This window comes from Equus przewalskii, chromosome 2 (genome assembly GCF_037783145.1).
Source record: "Equus przewalskii isolate Varuska chromosome 2, EquPr2, whole genome shotgun sequence".
Taxonomy (NCBI): Eukaryota; Metazoa; Chordata; class Mammalia; order Perissodactyla; family Equidae; genus Equus; species Equus przewalskii.
The window spans coordinates 2,765,114-2,781,473 of NC_091832.1; the positions used below are offsets into that span (position 1 = coordinate 2,765,114).

General features: G+C 48.5%; 1 protein-coding gene and 1 long non-coding RNA gene across 4 annotated transcripts in view; one reads left to right on the forward strand and one right to left on the reverse strand.

Annotated features, from left to right (window-relative positions):
* Positions 1-3,530: 3,530 nt before the first annotated feature.
* On the reverse strand, positions 3,531-14,954 carry LOC139079074 (uncharacterized). Its single transcript, XR_011532357.1, has 3 exons — positions 14,803-14,954; positions 8,082-11,005; positions 3,531-6,605 (listed from the first exon to the last, which is right to left on the reverse strand). It is a non-coding gene; the product is annotated as an uncharacterized lncRNA (long non-coding RNA).
* The window catches only part of C8B (complement C8 beta chain), a 36,285-nt gene continuing 26,116 nt past the window's right edge, over positions 6,192-16,360 (forward strand). Inside the window, exons 1-6 of one of the 3 annotated variants that reach the window (XM_070591858.1) lie at positions 6,312-6,517; positions 7,032-7,957; positions 10,565-10,832; positions 11,060-11,213; positions 12,593-12,749; positions 15,992-16,133. In XM_070591858.1, coding sequence (XP_070447959.1) covers positions 10,619-10,832; positions 11,060-11,213; positions 12,593-12,749; positions 15,992-16,133 — 667 coding nt within the window. In that variant the 5' untranslated portion in view covers positions 6,312-6,517; positions 7,032-7,957; positions 10,565-10,618. Of the gene's footprint in view, positions 6,518-7,031; positions 7,958-10,564; positions 10,833-11,059; positions 11,214-12,592; positions 12,750-15,991; positions 16,134-16,360 lie in introns of all 3 variants that reach the window. The other 2 variants (XM_070591865.1, XM_070591873.1) reach the window with 2 other exon arrangements.

Sequence of the window (16,360 nt, forward strand, 5' to 3'; positions counted from 1 at the left end):
TCGTTCATTTGCCAGGCTAAGAAGTTTGAACTTGATCCAGTAGTGAGAGAATGAACAGATGAACAAGGTGGCTTAAATTTCACCATTTGCCACAGTTAATCCACAAAATCAATGCAACTACATAATCCATTGAGTTGTTTAAAGTCCCCCAGGGAATTAGTTTCCTGGCACGTTGCCAGGAAGAATCCCATTTTCCCTCCTCACATATTTCTAGTGTTCTTGGAAATATCTGAAATAGAAAATGAGTAGTCAATATTTTCTTTTTAAGAGTTGCCTGTACTTTAATATAAAAACATTTATGAAAATGTGTTGCTCTGAGTTGAACTTGGATGTTGCATTGCCTTTGCCAATGATGTCAGTGGGCATCATGAGGTCAGTGGAATATCCTAAGACTTTACCAAGAAAGTGTTTAATAGGAAATATGCTGTACTGTGCTCCAGTATTAAACACGTAATTACGTACAGACACAGAACCACTGGGTGACCTATGAACCAGCCACCTTGGCCCACATATGGATCCTGGAGACACTACTGCTTCGTGATCAACTTTCAGAAGTTTCCTCCAGTTTGGGGGCCCCATTGAAAGCATAATTTGCATCACTGTTATGGCCCACCTGTCCTCTAGTGTTTCTTCTTTATTCCTTCTCCTCACATACGCTGTTGAGTCCTCTCTGATCAGCACTCTGGTCAAGGACCAGAAGCCAATCAATGTGCCCTAAATCAGACCCTAAATCACTAGCACCAGTCCAGTTGTACCTAAAAGGGCTCTCTCCCTGGTCTTCCCAGTTGTATTTGGCAAGTGCATCCCAAGTTATGGCGGCAAAGCCTGCAGAGTCAGCTCTCTGCTCGGCAAGCTGGACAACCCTCACCTGGCACCCTGCTGGCTGGCGCCTTCTGTCTCCCTGATCTTTACAGTGCTGACCTATCATCGTTAGTGCTGACCTCCTGTTCTTGGTACACTGCCTATGTTTTCCTGAACTATATGGCTTACACTCAGTGTCCTATGTCCATTCCTCCCTAATTACAGCCGGGGAGAAATATGTATTTATACTTTATAGACCATATACCATAGAAGAAACAGGGCACCTGTGTGTGTCAATAGAGAAATACACATCCGGACTGACGTACAGAGACATACGTGATAGAGGACACAGAATTCCCATATCTGTCAACACAAAGGACAAGCAGAACCCTGAAATAGACAGTGAGCCTCCTCTGTTGAATAGATGCTGTCCTTCTGCCACCACCAGAGCTGGGTCATAGACATTGGCTGCTTACACAGCTGTTTTCAAGGTGGCTCCTTTCCAGTGAGTGCGAGCCAATCCCGTGAGGTGGACAATGGGAATTGTGGGAAGGAGGGTGTGCTCGTTCAGGTTATACTAGGCAACGCACCAGAAAAACTCCGAAAGCTCCGTGGCTTAACACAGCGGAAGACTGTTTCTTGCTGGTGCGTGGTCACGTCTGCAGAGAGCGGGAGGATGCCGCCCTGTGCAGCCTTGCAGGAGCCCAGCTGCCTGTGGCCCTGCCCTGCTCAGCGCTCCCGCTCCCACATCCAGCTGGCAGATGGTGCGCAAGAGAAGGTGGGATTGCACACAGGAGGGTGAAACAGCACCTGTCCTTCTCCCGATGTTCCAGCGACTGTAGTCACAAGGCCAAGTGTGATTGAGAGGGGCAGCATCATCCACAGTGTGGCTGGGTGCCTCGGAGGAAGGGGATGGGGGGATCCAGGAACAACTATTTTCTTTGCCACAAAAGAGTAGGACAATTAATTTTGCTGGCTTTCTTTTTTTTCTCCTTATTTTTCTCGTTGGGAACAGAGCTGTTTCCTTGTCTCATCTGGGTCTTATTTTTCCCCGGATAATCCTCCAAAAACCTCGCTGCCCACTCAGCCCACCCACACTTCTTTCTGGTCCAATTTTGAACCACGCCCCGGTAGTGATCACACCCCGGTGTGGACAAGGATTCCAGTTTGCAAAACCACCTCAGGCATTGCAGGAACCACAGCGGTCTGCTGAGGGCTCCGGTACCATCAGGCTCCCCCGGCTGCAAGGGGGAAGCCGCAACGACAGCCTTGGAGATCGGGGGTCTCAACACTGACTGGGACTCTGGAACAACAGGAGGGAGATAAAGCCTGCCCTCCGGGACCCAGGAGGGTGAGCCTGGAAGACAAGGAGCTTACCTCAAGGTGGACAAGCCTGTGCACTTTGACCCACAGGCCTGCGGGTGACCAAGAAGGAAGCGGGTGCTGTGCGGAGCAGCGCTGCTATGAACCACGCGAAGCTCGGCCCGGGGACTCCATGTCCGTCCTTAACAGAGACCCGTAATCTCAGCCATGGTGCTCCCGCCTCTGCGCAGAGCTGCGGGGTTTCCCAAGCCCTCCACAAACAGGATGGTATTTACTTCTCTCAACAACAGAAGATAGATACTATGTTGCTGCCCCCTTACCCCAACCCCGCCCCTACCACCGCCCTAGTTCTGGTGTTCAGCATCTCTCCATCGACTACTGTAACAGCGCCCAGCCGGCCTCTCCGCTCCTCTTTGCCTCCCCCTAGTCCATTGTCTGCACTGCAGCAAGAGTAGTCTTGCACAAAGAAAGCTGAGCCCTTCCCACCCCCGGAAGCCCTTCAGTGGCTGCCCTCGCACTTCGGATACCATCCACCTCATCAGCACAGCCACCGCGGGGCGATAAGCTCCTGCCTGCCTCTCCAGCTTCATCTCTTTCCACGACACACGCTGAACTCTAGGCTCCGGCTACGCTGAAGGGCTGACCGTTCCCCACAAACACTGTGAAGCTTCTCACCTTTGTATCTTGCTTTTGCTGGCCTCTCTCCCTGTACTGCCACAAGCCGCCCCTTTGGTTCTTTGGTTTGTTAATTCCTGCTCACCCCTTAAGGGCCAAACATCACTGAGAAACCTTTGCCAGTGACCACACACCCCCATACACACACACTTGGCTGCACCCAAACTGAACTGAGCCGGTCTCCATCATGGTCCTCATCACACTGTACCGCCCTGACACGTTGCTGTGTCCACCCCTCTCACCAGGTTGCCAGCCCTGACAGGGAAGGTCTGTCACCTGTTCGTCATTAGGCCAGCACCTAGCATCACGGCTGGCACTGAGTAGGCCGTCAGTAAAGGACCGTTGCAGCATGATTTCAATGAGCCTGTGTTTCAGACTAAGGAAAGAAACTGTTGCTCAGAGGGCTTAAAGGATTTGTCCAGGATATAAACTAATAAATGGGAGAAATGAAATACTAATCTAGGTCTGTCTGACTGCCAAACACGTCAGACTACTCCGCGCTACCTTCAAAAGGACCACAGATAATTTTGTGAGCTGAAAAAGTTGTATCTCTTGAGGGAATTTTTTTTGCTTTGTTTTGTTTCATTTTTATTCCTTTTGAACCTCAGGAACCAGAGGAAAGCTATGGACTTTCCCCCCAGAAGAACACACACACATACTAAATTTTGTATGTAGTGTAAGAGTATGTAAGTCAGAAGAGGGAAGCTGTGGCTGCAGTGACAAATACATCGTAAAATCACAATGAAAGTTTAATTCTCACTCATGTACAGCCCTTTGTGGGTCAGCAGGGGCTTTCCTCCATCCAGCGACTCAGGGGTGAGGGCTCCCTCCACCACAACACACTGTGACTTCAACACACGCTCCAGACCGCCAGCACAGGAGAAGAGAGAAATGGAGAGGCACACCGGCTTTCAACGGCTCCAGCGTGAAGGTGACGCATGTCTGTGGTAAACTGCAGAATGTGCACAAATTATTTCAAACTGTGTACACATACACTTGTGCGAAGTGACCCTGCCACTCGTCTCATCAACAGGCATTGTCTATGTCTCCATCTCTTGACTGTCAGCTTGGCCATTCAACAGGACATTAAATTATTAAATTGCTAAGAACTGTCCATGAAAAATATGTGTATTATTATGACTGCAGCCTGAGGAGGCCATTCTCCTGGCATGACCTCAGGTGAGCGGCACCTGAAACCACCAGGGGGCGCTATGAGGTTGGAATGCCAGGACACCTAAGGAGTCCAGAACCAAAGAACCCCAGGACAGTGCATTGAGAAGCCTTTCTTGAGAAAGTGACATTAGGGTGAAACCTAAACGATGAGTTGTATTTGGCTAAGCGGCACATATTCTGGGCAGAGGGAACAGCATGCACAAAAATCTGGAGGTGAGAAAGCACAGGATTCATTCACATAACTGTTGTCTCGAAAATTTGCAGATTCCTCCACGTGTGCGTGAGGTCGAGAAGGTGGAAGGGGAGCCCTATCTTGTAAGGATGTGACTTCTCTTAAATGCAAGAAGACATGAGAGAGGACATGGATCATGTTTTGAAACACAATTTTCTGCTTGTTTACAAATGATTAACTAACTCGATCAATTGTGTCAAAGTTCAGGTCGCTGCATCCTCTGGGACAAAGGTGAGATGGCGCCTGGTGCTCGGGCTGATGACAGGTGGAATGCACCCAGGATGGGCTGACTACAGAGCCAGGTTTGGGGATCCGGGCACAGCTGACGCAAAGGGACTGCTGCCCGCTGTGACTTCTCAGCTGTCCCCTGGCTCTCTTCCCTCTTTGCATTTCCAGCCCCCTCTGGGACTCTGGCAGACAGGGCAGGGTGGGGACCAGGCTGGCCCTCAACACGACTCTAGCCCGTGTCAAGAGAGGTTCAGGGTAAGCCCGTATGTTTTATACATTCAAACCTCAAAACCACCTTATAGTAATGAATTATTACCCCCATTTTACAGATGAGAAAACAGAGTCTTAGGGAAATTAGGTAAGCTGTTGAGGAAGTCAAATCCAGTGTGTGTTCCAGCCCAGCCTCAGGGCGCCTGCCCCTCCAAGGCCCCTCAGCCACGCCCGCGACATCCACGGCAACAAGATGGTCATCTGCCCCGTTCAGGCGGCGCTGTGTGGGCTGCAGGCCGGTTTGGGAAACGCCGGGTCAGTGCGGTCTGGACCGTAACTTGCTGATTTTGAGGCGTCGGTGACGGCTTCGAGAGCCTGGCATTTGCGTCTGGCTCTCCAGCTGGCGCTGGGCGGCTCGCCTCCCGCTCCTGCGCCCTGGGCGCGGCACGGCGGGGACCTCCTCCAGGCCGGGGGAATGGAGACGCCCGTCCCACGTCTATCACGGGCAGTCCGGATTGCCTCCAGAGGAGGTGAGGTGGACACTGGCTCGGACCACGCCATTTCAAGAGAACCTATGTGACATCTTCCTTTAATCCAGTTTATGGCGAGGCCACTGGAGATGAGGGAGCAATCAGAGCGCTCTTCAGAATAACGGGAGGACGAAGGGGTCGCGCTCTGCTGGGCTCGGATAAAACAAGCTGGACTCGCAGGCGTGAGTGGCACCTGCCTCTGCTGTGCCGCTCCCGGCGGAAAGGAAAGGCCCTGGTGGCCTCCGGCCTTGTCGGCGGGGGAGGCGGGGCCGAGGTGCTGTACCAGCGAATACTGGAGGCAAACGGGGCTCCCCCAACGCCGACCATAGAGACCCTCCCCTTCCCCACAAGGTCCGGGAAGCCGCCTGCTCTCCCCAGGACCATGAAGTGTGTTATACGACATAAGTTAGCTAACAACAACAACACCTGTTTGCACAATTCCTCTCTTACAGTTACCATTTTTATAATGCCTCCTTGTGAAACATTTTCACATTTAGTATCTCATCTGACTCTCCCAACTCTGAGTGACAGGTAGCCATAGCCCTCCCAATTTTACATATGCTATTATTATCTCTGTTTTCTAGATGAGGACACTCGGGCCCAGAGACGTTAGGAATTTGCCCTGGGTCACACAGCTGGTGAAATATCAGAGAGAATTTGAACTCAGGTAGACGGACTCTCGGGCTCTCCAGCCTCTTACTCAAAATCACACAGCTAGAAAGACACTGCGGATTCAAAGCTCAGCCTGTCTGACTCCAACGCCTACATTCCGTCAGGAATAATAGCCCGCGTGTCTGAGTGCTCTAACACGGGGCTGTTGGAAGCACTCTGCTTGTATTCACTTATTTAATCCGCACCATTTGTCAAGTGAGGAGACTGAAGCGTGGAAGTTAAGTAACTTGCTCAAGGTCACAAAGCTAGTGAAAAGCAGAGAAAGGGTCTGAACCCAGGCCCTGGAGCCCACAGTCCTTGTTGCCTCACTAACACCTGTCCCCTCGGCCGCTCACCCAAACGTCTGCCACACGTGAATAAAAGCCAAGCTGCTGCAGACCTGGCCGTCGTTCTGGTTGGTTCCCAGAGTCACAGTGAGTCTTCTGTCTGTGCAAAGTCTAAGGCGCTTGCAGTCACTGGTGGCCTCTGTTTATTTTGCAGAACTGTTTGCTCTGTGGGGACAGAAGTTGAGGGCAGCCCTCCCTGCCAGGGGCTTTCACGGATCCAGCAGCCTCGGCCGGACCACCCGCCGCTGAGAGAAGATGAGGACGTCCGAGAGCAGGGCTTGGGGGGCGCTGGCACAGCTGCTGCTTCTCTGGGCCGCTCTGGCTTGGCTCGGTTTGCCTGGCTCCAGGTAAGTGATGGTTGCAAACGATTTCCCGATCAATTGCATGACAGGGAATATAACGCCACGTAACGCCGACGGTCTCTTTGTTGCCTGCCTGTTGAATAAGGAACATCTCTTGAAGCCATTTGCATGCATCTGAAAAAATAATATCTACAGCTTTCTTCAAATTATTCAGGAACCAAGAGGCTGACTTCAACAAACGTTCCCGTAAGAAATGGGCATGTTTAGATGTATTTTTTCAAGCTGAGAAGGATTGGACACTTGTTCTGTATCCTGAACAGAGCCTCGTGTAACTCTTTATGCAAAAGAAGTTTTGCTATGTATGGAATAAAAGAGCCAGTTCCTATGGATGCCCTCCATAACCCAGAGTGACCCACTCTACCTGCTCACCGACCCACATTCTTTCGGTTCCCAGGCTGTCTCCTTTCCTCCCTCTCTCTCACACATACACACACTCTAGATGTTCCCAGCAGGTAAATGCCAGCTGATTTATTTAATCATTTTTTATGTCCATCGATAGGGTACAAAATAGGCTAAAGAAAACACCTGAGTGGAAGCTCACACTTGAGTTCCAGTGAAGGAGGCGCCAGAGACTTGGCAGGATGTCGAGTGTTACCTTGATGACGAGACGGCCCTACCACGGGATGCTGAAGCGCTCCTGCATCCCAGACCTCCTTGTGAGCAATCCTACGGAAGAAGGACTGTCCATGCCGGCCCTCTTATTCATTCCATAAATGCTACCTGAGCTCTACCTCTCCTTTATTGTGAGGGGCTCCTAGTACCCACTGGACACACCCCTTGATCTCCTCTCTGCTGAGCGCTCACCAGGTTGGGCATCACCCTGAGACTGGAATGAGTCTTCACTACCCAATGGGCACTCAGTAAATCATAGCTCTTATGATTATCAAGAATCTTAACTTGGTGCCAAGAAGAACCAAGCTGCCAAGACCTTCCTTGTGTGTACTGTGTATACAGAGAAGGATTCAAGACCCAAGGAAATGCGTCTGGAATGGAGGGTTTAAGGGATCATAGCAACCCTACCCACAGCATTGACCCATACGTGAGGCCCCTTGTCCCGCTCTGAGGATACAGAGATGAATAAGACACAAAGAGCTCATGTTCTCATGGAGAAAGCTGACGTGTGAGCACATACTATGTGCACTGTTGCCAGAGAGGATTCAGCGGCAGGCTGGAAACGAGAGAGAGTGATCCACTCCACTGGGCATCAGGGCTTCTAAAGAGATGATGCTTGAGCTGAATCTTTACATATGAAAAGGCGTTTGCAAAGGGCCAAGGCAGTGAAGGGTATTCCAGGCAGAGGGAGCAGCAGAGGCAGAGGCATGGAGATGTGAGAGGACCTGGCTTGTTCTGGAAGCTGCAGGCCTCCCTTCAGCAAGCCTTGAGCACAGGCCACGGCGGGAGCTCCCAGGACAAGATAGACCAGGAGTAAGCAGGAGTCCGATCATGGCTGGGGTTGGGGACCCTAGAGTGCCAGCTGAGGAGTTCAAAGTTATCCTCTAGGCAACCGGGAGCCATTGAAGGGTTTTAAGCAAAGGAGCAACCTGCTCACCTTTACGTCTGAGGAGGTTTACTCTGAGGTCGGAGGTGGAGATGTGAGCGGGCGAGCAGAGTACAGGCTGGAAAGCTCGTTTGTCCTTCAGCCACATCGTGAGATGCGTGTTGTTTCTGATTCACACTGTGTAGAAAAGCAAACTGACCCTCAAAGAGGAGAGGAGGTTCGCTCCAGTTTATGAATCTCAAACCCTTGCTTGAAGCCAGGTTCAGTTCTCGGGCCTCTTACCCATGATTCCCTTGGGCAGTCCTGACTGCGGCACGTATTCGAATTCCACACACAAAGTGCAAGAAGAGCCTTCAGTTCTGGCACAGAAAATGCTGGGACGTCCTCCGTATTAGCTAAGGAAGGTTTGGTTTTTAGTTATTCCTAAATAACTATTTCAAATCAGATGAAATAATCATCACATGGCCATGAGACCTTTTATTTTTTTTATTCATTTCTACTCTGTGCCAGGCACTTCAATGCGTTTGCTCTGATCTGGATGTAAGCGCTATTGTTTACAGTTTTTCAGAGAGGAAACTGAGAATTGGAGAGAGAATGGAACTGTCACAAGGCTACTCAATATGTAACAGAATATGGGTACAAATCCAGTTTTGTTCTGGTTCCACAGCCCTTGCATCTCCCTGCATCTTCCTGCCTGGCACTAAGGCATTATCCCCGTCCACCTGCCTTGTGTATCTGATTTGCTGGACTCCCATGCCATTTCTCTATCTCCTGGCCACAGGTTTGTTGCCCTGAGATATTGCTTTAAATTTCCTGTCTACAACTGCAAATGACAGAGAGAAGAGAAATTGAAAATCTGCCACCCAGAAGCTGCCCCTTCTAGCAAAGAGGAAGGATGCTATTTGCAAAAGGATGCAGCTGCCTAACAAATTGTGTGTGACGAGAAAGTTGTTGTGTCAGGGCAATTCCCCAGAAAGCCAAAATATATTGACGCACCCCATCTATATAAGCTGATGGCTCGCAGTTTACTGCTGACCTAATCCCGCCGCACCCGGTGGATCCATCTTTATTTTGATCAGAGACTCCTGTTAGAAAGAGAATGGGAGACAGGGACCCAGTGAAATATATTCTAATGCTGGCAACAGCATTACATGCACGTCAAAGAAAGACACATCTTTGCCAGTCCTTATGCAGAGGGATAGGACTTGTAGAAGCGTTATTGCAATTGCAAATATAAATGTCCTTCAAAAAGAAAAAGAATAAATTGAATGCAATATATGTCCCATGGTGGAAAAATCTAGATAAAAGGAAAGAACTAGATCTCTTTATGAATCAATATGGCTAGGCCTCAGAAATACGGTGCTGATTAACAAAAGCAAGTCGCAGAATAATATGTACTATATAAGTCAAGCACACAAAAGCAATACTGTATATTGCGTGTATATATATATATACGTAAAAATATTTATAAGACTGGAAGGACACGCACTAATTCATGACAATAGTTCCCTCTGAAAAGGAGGAGAGGGAAATGGCATTGGGCTGATGTAAAATACTGATGTGAAATTTATAGGAATATTTTTTATTAAAAACAGACTTCAAAGAAAGCATACCAAAATATTAATAATTGCCAATCCTGGGTTGCGAGTGTATGGGTGTTCATTATCTTATTTCCTGTGCTTCTTAGGGCATCTTTAATTTTTCAAAATTAAAATCATACAGAGATTTTGAACGACAGAAGCCAAGTCAGTTGGTCAAAATGACCATCTGGCGTGTTTCTGTAGAAATTCACAGGCATGAGAGGCACGTGCTGTATATGTACATAGAGGCCCTGACTGAGCCTTTCCTTACTGGCTTCATGCGATTCCCAGGAATTAAAGATGACATGTAATGCTAGCCTTTCTTTCAGATATGCATGTGTAGTCCTAATAAACCACACACATCTGATGTAATTTACAAACATACTATTAATTCAGCTGATTACTTCATTATTTTGCTGCCTCCATAATGAAAATTGCGTGCAAAAAATGAGAGATCTGGTGGCTACAACTACTTTTTACCAAGTTCCTTCTATAAATGATCATCCTGCCCATTAACTGTCTTCCAGATCTCAGAGAGGAAAGTAATCGTGACTCTTAATAGTGTGTGTGTGCATTTCTTATCCACTCCTCTCAACCGCAGCCCTGAATTGGGTTGGTAGTTGCTAAAAATCACCATGTAACTGTTTCATAGTTGAAGCAGGAAGAAGATACCCTGCAGAGCTGTCAAATACATACTTTGGAGAAGCCAAATCACAGACAATATTGTTTTGTCAAACCAGGGCAAATTAGTAGATAAAAGCAGATTCTGAAGCTCCCCTGCTGGTGTGCAGCATCCTGCCTCAAGGAGCCATTTTAACGTATCCACCTGTGGTTTCCAAGAGAGGCTTTGACCTTTCGCTAAAGATCCAACTTTACTAGGCAATTGATTTTTGCTGCTCTCTGGGGCGGTCATGGAGATGGATTTCACTGTAGTTAATACTATCCTCTTTTTAGGACTTTTGCCAAGTGAGAATGTATTGTTAATAACCTTGTCTGGAGTGATGTACTATGTATTTGAGACGGTGGAAACGATGTGATGCTCTCTCTAATGACTCAGTCTTGGATGGAGAGATGAAAAGGCCTTGCATGGAGACGGAATGCCTGGTGGAGTGGATGCTGGCCCGGCTCCTCTTCCAGGCAGTGTGGGGCAGTGGACACAGCACAGGCCCTAGAGTCAAACGACCTCGGCCCAGACCCCTAGACCACCACCGCATGCCGCTGCGTGAGTCTCGGCCCTTCCCTCATCTGTCCAGGTGGCAGCGCTGCGTGGCTGCCGTCTAGCATTGCTGTGAGGATGAAATGAGGCGGGGCGGGTTCAACTCCTCACGCAGGGCTTGACATGTTCTGGGTACTCAGCAAATCTTGGTTCTCTTTCTCTTCTCTTCTCCTTTTTGCCTTGAAAAGGAACACAAATTACAAAGAACCTTACAGTGTTATACACTCTTTCAGATGGAAGAAAAATAAAAATCGTCATACACTCAGCTTATTATGCACATGACGGAACTGGAAGCCTGGACAGCTTCGATAAAATGCTCATTCATTCACTTTTACTGAATGTCCCACGGTGTGCTAGGAACTCAACAAAAGTGCCAACTTACCTTCTGTACGTGATGTATTTCAGGTCTCATGTTGTTTGACTGCTCTGCAGATGGGCCTCCACCTGCCTCTCCCTTCCCCTCCCACCCCTGGTCTCACCTCATCCCCCACTCACCTCTGTATACTCTCCATGCCCTGGACAGGCAGGGCACAGGCTCTCCTGCTCTGCTGGTGGTGTGACATCCCCCAAGGGTTGTCTTTGGTCTGTTCCCCTCTCAAGAGCAGTCTTACCTCCCTCATAGCTTTCCACGATCAGATCTGTAACTCCGGTGTGAATCTCTCTCCTGAGTTCCAAAGCTGTGTAGGGACTGTTTATGGAATGGCTCGACATAGCGGTTCTGTGGGCACCTGGAACTCAGCATACCCCAACCACATCTTCCCCCATAAGCTCCCTTGCTCCTGTGTTCCCCACCTGCCCACACTCTCAAACTGGAAACCAGCAACAACCTAAGCCTTTTCCTCTCTCTAACCCACACCCCATCTAATTACCCATCACTTTCTATCCCTTCCACCTGAGAAATGTCTCATAGGTCTGTCCTCCCCTCTCCCTTGGACGCTGCCATAGTTCAGGCTCACATCACTCACAGGTACTGCTGCAAGAGCTGCCCACCAGCTTTTCCTGCCTCCAGGCTCTCCCCAGCCCTGTCCAGCCTCCACACAGCAACCACAGTGATGTCCTAAAGCACGGCTCTGACCATGGAGCCTGAATGCTTAAAAACCTTGCCTACCGGATAAAGTCCCGAAGAGCTAAGACTTGAGACATGTTTCTCTTTTCCTAGTCAAAGACAAACTGTGAGTTCCAGAAGGCAGAACCTGTGTCTTATGTTTGTCTGTATTCCCTGTAGCACAGTACCCTGAATGTGGTTAGTTGTCAGCAAATGTTTCATAGACTCTTGACCTGAGAGTCTTAAACACTGTATACTCCAAACCTTATTTTCCAGGGGATGAAACTGCGGCTCAGAGATGGGGATTGAACTGCTTCAATCCTATATCCCGCTGTTGTGGGACACCCTGCATATCTATAGCACTTTAGAGTCCGTAAAGTGCTTTCACATATACTTTCTTACTTAATCCTAGAACTAGCCTTATGAGGTAGGCGTGACTCTCTCATTATAGAGGTGAGAAATGTGAAGCTCGTACAGGTTGAAAAACTGGACGAAGGTCACCCAGCTGCCGACGGCCTGTCTTCTGATCTGAGTGCGGTACTCTTGATCACAGCTAGCCATAAGGTCAGGCACTTACTGGGGGTTCAGTACATGTTTGTTGGATGAACTGATCTATACTTGATGATAAACTAATAGCCTTGCACAAGTCAGCAAATATTATAGGATGAATACTTAATTCCCTTCTGATACTTGACTCTCTTCTCTCATGATGACCTTTTAGAGGTGAAAAGCCACGCTCTCTCCAGTCAAATGCCGTCAATGAGAGCCTTGCCAAGCATAGACAGACGCGGAGCGTGGATGTCACACCAACGCCTATTGATTGTGAACTGTCCAGCTGGTCCTCCTGGACCACATGTGATCCCTGTCAGAAGAAAAGGGTAAGTGCCTGGCCCTGGGGGAGCCTGAAGCTTCTAGGAGCCCTAATTCTTAGCAAGATTGGCTGAGGCACCACCAATAGTGCCTGGCACTTGGTAGGACCTCAATAAGTCTTGGATGATTTAATCAATGAATTCTATTCCTTTGTGCCTCCCAGCAGCAGTTAGATCCTTTCTTTGATTTTTCCGTTTTTTCCCAAACATATGTGTCCTTGCTCATGTTAGCAGCTTCCTAATTAGGCTTCCTGCCTCCAACCTTGCTCCTTCAGCCCATCTTTCCTGGTGCAACCAGAGGGAGCCATCAGAAATGCAAGTCTGACCTGTCTTTCCCCAGCTTGAAACCATTCAAAGTCTACCCATGGCCCTCCAGAATCATGGTATTCAAGGCCCCCCCGACCTAACCCTACATGTACACAAAACACCCCCACTCCAGCACACCGGACACTTGTGTTTCGCTGACCATTACTCTCTCCCTCTGTGCCTTTATTCATGCTGCTTTCTCAGGCGGGAGAGACCTGCCCCACTTCCTTGGCTGGCTAACACCTACTGGTAATTTAAAACTCTGCTCAGAGGCCATATCATCTTAGAAGGCTTGCTGGGCTTCTTAGCCCTACTTGCAGTTAGTAGACACCTTTTTATGAGCTGCAATAGCTCCCTGTTCCTCCTGTATCCTAACATTGATCATTTACTTTCCCTTTTTTTTTTTTTTTTTTTGGCAAGGAAGATTAGCCCTGTAGTAACATCTGTGCCAAACTTCCTCTATTTTGTAAGTGGGTCATTGCCATAGCGTGGCTTAATGAATGGTGTAGGTCTGCATCTGAGATCCGAGCCTGCAAACTTGGGTGGCTGAAGCGGAGTGCACTGGACTTAACTACTGCACCATGGGGCTGGCCCCCTACTTTTCTTTTATTATTTACCTTTCCATTAAACTGTGAGCTCTTCAAGGCTTATTCACTTCTATACCTTCAGTGCGTAGGCCTATTTCTGGCACATAATAGGTGCTCCATAAATACGTGTTGTTTGATCTCATTATATTCTCTGACATCTCTGCGAGGAAGGAGGAGAGTCTTACTCTTCCCCTTAGGCAGATAGGTAAACAGAGACTCAGCAGGTAAATGATTTCTTGGGGTCACCTAGTAGCAAATACAGGCCTTGAACTCAGGCCACTGGCTTCTTGTCCAGCGTTCTGCCGATCAAAACACAGTCTCTGCAGTGTTAGTCCTTCAGGCTCCCTTGTCAGGAGGGTTGATTCAGGATCCCAGCTCTAGAACTGCACATGTGCCAGAGAGAAGAGAATGGTTGACATTCCAGGGTTCCTTGGGAAACCAAACCAGCCATGGGCTAGGACACTAAAGAGGCTGTGGAACTTGGCCCAGGACAATTACACACTTAATTGGATCAATGTGGAAAGCCAAGCAGGACCATTTAATTCCTAAAGTGGGCTTTATTGCTAGCTTGTCAGCATTGATCCAGCTATCTGGATAACTGCTTCATCTGCACCATAACCTGGGAAGCCTCAGCATGAGCCATCCATCCATCCAGCCAGCCGGAGCTCTTTACTACACGCTTTCCCTCCGGTGGACGTCATCACTGTCTGCAGGGTCACTGGCTGGGGATTCATCGAAACCTTCCACCTGGGATTGGGAGATGTCTGTCCTCCATCACTTCCATACTCCTCATGCCCGGTTTGTCCTTGGCTCCTGGGGCTAGTCTTCTGGCAGTCCTCTTTGCAGACCTTATCCTGTCCTGCTAACCTCTACCTTCCAGAAGGAAAGGCCCTCTGGAAACGTGAAGGAGCATGGGTGAATGGTTGTCTGTAGTTCTTTTTTGGATTTCCAGATGCCATACAAGCAATAACTATGGCTGGTTAACATGACATTCAGCAAAGAGGCTGCTATCCTGGCTTGGCCCCTTTTATTGTACCAAAGTCTTGACTGCAGCCAGCTTTTGGCAACCACCTAAATCTGATTACTTCCCTCCCCTATGGTGGCTTCTCAATGCCCCATGATAAAATGTTAAATCCAGCCTTCCTGAGGCCTGGAGGAGCCTGCCTTACCTGCTCTTGGCTACGTCTCCTCCAGCTCTTGCCTCTCTCTCCCGCTCGCACTGTCTCCAGCATGATGAATTTCTTTTTGTTTCATCGAACAAAGCACATTCTCTCTGGTCTCTCAGCTTTGGCACAACAGCTTCCTTCACCCGGATTACTCTGCTGTTCCCTGCTCACGCCAGCTCTCCTTGTTTGCCTGACGTTTCTACTCATCCTGTGGGTCTCAGCTTAGACGTCGCTTCACCATTTTCACGACTGGGGACTCCCTGTGAGTTTATAGAGCACTCTGTACCTTCTCTACCAGGACGCCCACCATACTGTGCTGTCACTGCCCGGTGCCTGCCATCACCACCACCACCATCTGGGACCTCCTTGAGGCCAGGCCAGAGGGCATGATTATGATTAAAAGCAAACAACAAGCAAGCATAAATAACACCTACCTTTTTCAACATTGGGTGGGTCAATCAATAGTTTGGAAATTCAATCAAAATTCTGAAATAAACAAACAGGAAGGGACAGAGAGAGAAATATTGACTGCTAAAAATTATCACTAATAAAAAAGAAAAACACGTACAAGAAATTGAGTGCCTACTATGTACCAGACAACATGATGAGATTTCATATATATGTCATATATATAATTGAAACTCCATAGCTGTACATTTAGGTAATTCATTATCCCCATTTTACAGATTTGGAAATGGAGATCACAAATGTTAACTAACTTCCCCAATGTCACAGAACTAGAAAGTATCAGAGTCAGTTGTGGCTCCAAAGTGCATGCTTTTTCATCTGTAAGATACTGAGCAAATGGCGATAATTGAACCAACCCGTTAAAGTAATCAAGCTGAGGAACTCATTTTATACTTACTACCTTCTGACTTCAAAGCCCCTGCTTTTCCCACATTCAGCAAATCTTTACTGATCCCCGCAGACGCAGAGATCAGAGACAAGGTCCCTGTCCTCAGAGAGCGCAAGTTCTAGTTGGAGAAACAGTCAGGCAAACAGCCAAATGCAACATGGAGCCTGAGGTGTATGTAATGGGGAAGCATGAGGGGCTGGGAGAGCAGCCATCAAACAATCAGATGCTGTCCTGGAGCCCAGATCCGGGCCTGGGAACCCATTTGCTTATAGAATTGCTCAGTTCCATGGTCCCCGAGGCCCCGCCCTTGGCTCACCTTGCTCCTCTCTGCTACAGTACAGACATGTCTCCTTGCTCCGGCCGTCTCAGTTCCACGGGGAGCTGTGCAACTTCTATGACAAGGAAGTCGAAGACTGTGTTACCAAGAGGCCCTGCAGAAGTCAAGTGCGATGTGAGGGCTTTGTTTGTGCACAGACAGGTATAAAAGGTTACAGGAGTGGGAGGGAAAAGCTAGATGGCACATGATGCTGGGGGGCCTGGCTACTGCCTAGTGCTCAGGACCAAGGTCGTGTGTCAGACCAGGAGGCTGCCTTGTCCTTGAATTTTTGACCTCCCTTTACATGTATTATTTCGTAAAAACAAGCCTAAAAGTAAGTGTTATTGTTATCCCCATTTTACAAATTAGGAAATTAAGATTTGGAGAAG